The 5905-nt window shown below is 42.5% G+C and overlaps 2 protein-coding genes across 2 annotated transcripts in view; one reads left to right on the top strand and one right to left on the bottom strand.

The window, feature by feature from the left end:
- The window catches only part of LOC110459397 (sterile alpha and TIR motif-containing protein 1-like), a 29299-nt gene extending 25662 nt beyond the window's left edge, over nt 1-3637 (bottom strand). Inside the window, exon 1 of the mRNA XM_021511626.1 lies at nt 3542-3637. The gene's annotated coding sequence lies outside the window, so the exon portion shown is untranslated. The remainder of the gene's footprint in view (nt 1-3541) is intronic.
- A 208-nt stretch (nt 3638-3845) lies between these two features.
- LOC110459404 (UPF0390 protein zgc136864-like) overlaps nt 3846-5905 on the top strand; it is a 6565-nt gene continuing 4505 nt past the window's right edge. The window contains exon 1 of the mRNA XM_021511637.1: nt 3846-3974. Coding sequence (XP_021367312.1) covers nt 3878-3974 — 97 coding nt within the window. The 5' untranslated portion in view covers nt 3846-3877. The remainder of the gene's footprint in view (nt 3975-5905) is intronic.

Genomic DNA, 5905 nt, shown 5'->3' with positions numbered 1-5905 from the left:
CACACACACACACACACACACACACACACCACACCCCCCTACCCCTACCCTGGTCAGGACATCGTTAAGATGTAATAGGAAAGAGTAATAGGACAAAGGATACACACCCATGCTTTGTTTGGAATCAGATCTGAACCACCCCAGACTTTCTCCTCGTGATCAGATGCTATCACATACTAGTAAGCTATAGCGGAATTTCCTCCTGCATATTATAAATAAATTACATGGAAGTTGTTACCATAGTATAGACAATATATTAAGGTTGTCAAACTTTCGGAGCTATACCCTTTCTTTTATCAGGACAAATTTTATACAGAAAAAATATGGAACAGTTGCATTATATTAGAACAAAATTTTAAATAGCTAAAACATTAATGTCCAAGCAAGAGGCAAAATGGTCCTACATCACATAATTACCTAGTATTAATCACACACAGTTTGTAACCTTCAAAGTGGACCAAGGTCAAATACATTTAAATGGACTAAATGTAATGTCAGGATAACTATCCTTACCACTGACTCTTGGTCATCTAACAGAGCCTGTTAAACGACTTAACACACTAGACCCCTGTACACACAAGACACCTAGCCTGTACACACTAGACCCATGTACACACTAGTACTAGACTCCTAGCCTATTTACACTAGACCCCTGTACACACAAGACACCTAGCCTGTACACACTAGACCCCTGTATACACAAGACCCCTAGCCTGTACACACTAGACCCCTGTACGCACTAGACCCCTAGCATATACACACAAGGCCCCTGTACCCACTAGTACTAGGCCCATGTACACACAAGACCCCTGTACACAAGACCCCTAGCCTGTACACACTAGTCCCCTGTACACACTAGACCCCTAGGCATGTACACACTAGATCTCTGTACACACTAGACCCCTGTACACACTAGACACCTGTACACACTAGACCCCTGTGCACACTAGACCCCTGTACACACTAGACCCCTAGCATATACAGACAAGACCCCTGTACACACTAGTACTAGGCCCATGTACACACAAGACCCTTGTACACAAGACCCCTAGCCTGTACACACTAGACCCCTGTACACACTAGACCCCTGTACACACTAGACCCCTGTGCACACTAGACCCCTGTACACACTAGACCCCTGTATAAACTAGACCCCTGTACATGCTAGACCCCTGTACACAATAGACCACTAGCCTGTACAAACTAGACCCCTGTACACACAAGACCCCTAGCCTGTACAAACTAGATCCTTGTACACACTAGATCCCTAGCCTGTACACACAAGACCCCTAGCCTGTACACACAAGACCCCTAGCCTGTACACACTAGACCCATGTACATACAAGACTTTTAGCCTGAACACACTAGACCCCTGTACACACTAGACCTGTAGCCTGTACACACTAGACCCCTGTACACCCTAGACCCCTGTACACCCTAGACCCCTAGCCTATACACACTAGACCCATGTACACACTAGACCCCTGTACACACTGACCCCTAGCGTATACACACTAGACCCCTGTTTACACTAGACCCCTGTACACATTAAGCCCCTGTACACACTAGACCCTTGTACACACAGGATCCCTAGCCTGTACACCCTAGACCCCTGTACACCCTAGACCCCTAGCCTATACACACTAGACCCCTGTACACACTAGACCCCTAGCCTATACACACTAGACCACTGTACACACTAGACCCCTAGGCATGTACACACTAGATCCCTGTACACACTAGACCCTTGTACACACAGGACCCCTAGCCTGTACACCCTAGCCCCCTGTACACCCTAGACCCCTGTACCCCATAGTCCCCTAGCCTATACACACTAGACCCATGTACACGCTAGACCCCTGTACACACTGACCCCTAGCGAATAAACACTAGACCCCTGTTTACACTAGACCCCTGTACACAAAAGACCCCTAGCCTGTACACCCTAGACCCCTGTACACCCTGACCCCTAGCGTATACACCCTAGACCCCTGCACACACTAGACCCCTGTATAACCAAGACCCCTAGCCTGTACATACTAGACCCCTGTACACACTAAGACCCTGTACACACTAGACCCCTAGGCATGTACACACTAGATCCCTGTACACACTAGACCCCTATTCACACTAGACCCCTGTATACACAAGACCCCTAGCCTGTACACACTAGCCCCTGTACACACTAGACTCCTGTACACACTAGACCTCTGTGACCTTAAAGGCAAACAAGGTCATTCAGCTGAACAAACTTGGTAAGCCCTTTATCCCAGCATTCTACTGGCCAAATATGATCACTCTGGACATTTGGCTATTGAGAAGTTGTAATTTAAAGATTTATCCATATTTGACTCCTGTGGCCTTGAAAGTGGGTCAAGGTCATTCATTGGACAGACTTTGTAGCCTTTCATCCAAGAATGCTACTGGCCAAATACCTGGGTAGCCATTCGTTCATGCATATATAAGTGTCCAAATATAATGTGGGTGGTCAAGTGGCACATGCACAGCATGTAAGGATAGCACACTTGCCTTTTCCCAGGATGACATAACTGAGTTTGATTCCCTAATCAAGACCACATTGGTTTACCCGGAGTATAATATCTTAAATATCATCACCCTGTGACTTTTGGTTATTCAGAAGAAACCGTTTAATTCTTTTTAACAAATATTTGACTCCCTTTGAAAATGGGAGAAATTCATTAATTCAGAGGGTCCGAGTACCAGGTAAGTGATATATCGGGCCCATTCACAGGGCCTCTTGTTCGACTCCTGTGGCCTTGAAAGTGGTCAAGCTCATTCATTGGACAGACTAAATTGTAGTCTTTCATCCAAGAATTTGTGTGTTATTTCATTTTTTTTGTTTTCACATAATGTAACTGTCCCATATTTATTTTGTATAATTGTATCCTGATAAAGGAAAGTGTAGCTCCGAAATTTGACAACTTTATAGTGTCTAACTATTGTAACAACTTCCATGCCGTTCAGCCTCAGATTCCCAGGCCACTCAGGTTCGAACCCCACGGTCTCAGTCTGGCCATCGCATTTCTCTTTCTCGATCCTGTTACACATTTATAACAAGTTTGTTACAGACAGATATATCATAATTATTTCAAGTTTGTGACTGCATAGTGTCATCACATTTTACTTATTTCGCTTATTTAAATTAATTAGTTTAAGGGGATGGTCACATAATGGAGAGTTTCCCATTAGCAAAACCAATGAAAATTGTGTTTTAATGTTTTATAATTAGGCAAGATTTACAGACAGGGAGGGAGCATGTCATTCATTTAGAACTATGTGAAACCGACTGATATCCATTATGTCACAATAATTCTCCTTGCTTCAGATGATAGCATGTTAGACGTAGAACCAAATTTTGCTGAGTAAGTCGCAGTATAGCACTGCAGCTGTGTATATTAGCAACCAAGAATGCTGACCACGATATCGAGACGACCGCACATGTCACAAGATGCATCCCATCTCAACCTTACACAAATAGATAGGTCAGAGTAACTAGAAAACCTGTATTAACGCTAGTTACCATGTCTTCATATTTCGCCTTCAGTCATCCTCATCTTCCGGGACTCGCATCCGCAACATTTGACGTTTATTACTATTATTTACCAGAAACCAGTCCATTATCTGGAAGGTAATAAAAACAATATTTTGGATTGTCATATTTTATAATATGTCAATCCATACATTTAACTCATCATTTCATAGGGTCGTTTTATTTAGATATTCGATTTGGTATCAACATTTAATGTTTTCCGATCACATTAAATAACATCAGATCGAAAACATATCAAAATATTTTTCGCACACCCACATTTGGACGATTACAAGATCCTGTTTCCCCCACAATGCCCTTTTCAAAATGGTGCAAGGCAAGGTGAAAAAAAAGACTTCGCTTCCGAGTGGAGCGAAGGGTAAAGGCGGACGTCAACACAGGAAAACGAGCATTAAACGGGGAGGTATGTTAGAAAACACATGTTAGCTTCAACTTTTAAGTTAAGTTATTTTCTTGAAGCTTCTTTTTCATCCATAAAACGGTTTCAGCATCCGTCGCAATAGGTAAACAAAATAGAGTTGCTTCCCTTTGGTCAACATTTTTATGGCCATGTGCTTTTAAAATTAGTTTAGGCACATGTCAGCACCTGTGGCTGCGTGTCAATAGATCTACACCTTAACGAACCTTATTTCTCGTATAATTCGACAAAAAAACTAGTGCCTGTGGTTTATGCATTTTTTCCAGTTTTATAACGTCATCACAATTTTATAAACCGATAAATAGGCCTGTTATATTTTTAGTAGTAGGGTAGGGAAGTTTGTCATACTTGTGATCTACCTAAATAATCTTCAGATCATTGAAGGACTACTGATAACCTAAAGGAGAAGAACCTCTTTGTTTATAAAATTGTGATGACGTAATGAAACTGTGAATCTACATGCCTGAAAAAACTTCATGAAAATTGCACGGTTTATAAAAAGACGGTCAAATATTTTACAGTCAAATCCCCCAATGTCATAATAATTTCCCTGTTAACCAAGCTTAAGATGAATCACAGTATTTAGTGAAATGATATGTGTGTAACGTCAGGAGAAAGAGAAATGCACCGAAACCTGGGACTTCCGAACTCTAGAGGAATGCTCTAACCAATTTAGCTACCTGGTCGCCGGCGATCAACCCTATACCACCTTATGTGGGTCTACATTTCGTTGGGCACCAAATTTATAACAGGAGAAAGATAAATTAATGCAACAGGAAGAAAGGTTCAAACCGGGGATCCTCTGAACTCTAGACGGGTGTTCTTAACAATAGAGCTACCTGGTCGCTGGCGAACGACTTCCGTTACATGTGAAACAGCCAAGAAATATTGGGAAACGAAGTATAGCTGCCTCGTTAGCAGGAAATGGCAACAAGCTTTTCAATTAACACTGTAAAACTGCACACTTTCTCGATAGAGTTGAGCAAAATCTAACAAAGTATATATGTGGCAGCCTGGATGCATGGGTGCTTGCACTCAGCCTCATAGGTGATCTCAGCATGCTGACCCTGGGGTACCTCATCGTAAAACCGTTTCCCTGTGTTAGATGGAGAAGGTTGCAATGAGTGTTCTGGTCATGATCAATGTCTTGATGGATATGTCCTCTCACAAATAACACATGAACATGACTTGTGCTTTTGTCCTAGGACTTTCGCCCTGCAAGGTGACTGACTGCAGGTCTAGGTAGCGCAATTGGTTGTCCATCTGAGTTTGGAGGTATAGATATAGGTTGGACTCCAGGTCTGACTGACCTCATCATTTTCCCTCCCCTATGAATGATATAATCTTTCCCAATCTTGGGGTACAACAGACAAATCTCAACCAGAGGGGTAAGATTCTTAAAGGTCTAGTCTGAGGCTTTGCTCTGGGTTGAGATTTTTCTGTCTTACTCGAGCTCCTGAAGTTGGATCAAATGATTGTTTTTCTCCCACATCAAATGCAGTACAAGGTGTAATTTCACGAAAAACGAACAGTTATTTCATAATTTTCAGCAGATGGGAGTTATATATCCTCTTCCTTGATCTGTTATTGTTGACGCTGATGCATTGTTGATGTGACGTCATGCAATTGTTATGACAGGGGAATCCCTGGGTAAGACTTATAGAATCTTCCCCTACGTTGAGGGTGTGACAGCGAAATCTCCTGGCCGAGGGGTGATTTTTAGGTCACCTGAGCTTTGCTCAAGTGACCTATTCTAATCGCTTTTCGTCCGTCGTGCGTCGTGCGTAAACTTTTACATTTTCAACTTCTTCTCAAGAACCAGTGGATGGATTTTTTTCAAACTTGGTCAGAATCATCCTTGGTAGATGAGGCTTCAAAATTGTAAAATTGGGATTCCTACCCCAACCCCTGGGGCC

The sequence above is a fragment of the Mizuhopecten yessoensis genome, unplaced genomic scaffold (genome assembly GCF_002113885.1).
Source record: "Mizuhopecten yessoensis strain PY_sf001 unplaced genomic scaffold, ASM211388v2 scaffold10059, whole genome shotgun sequence".
In the NCBI taxonomy this organism is placed as follows: Eukaryota; Metazoa; Mollusca; class Bivalvia; order Pectinida; family Pectinidae; genus Mizuhopecten; species Mizuhopecten yessoensis.
This window is presented reverse-complemented; position numbering and strand designations above follow the sequence as displayed.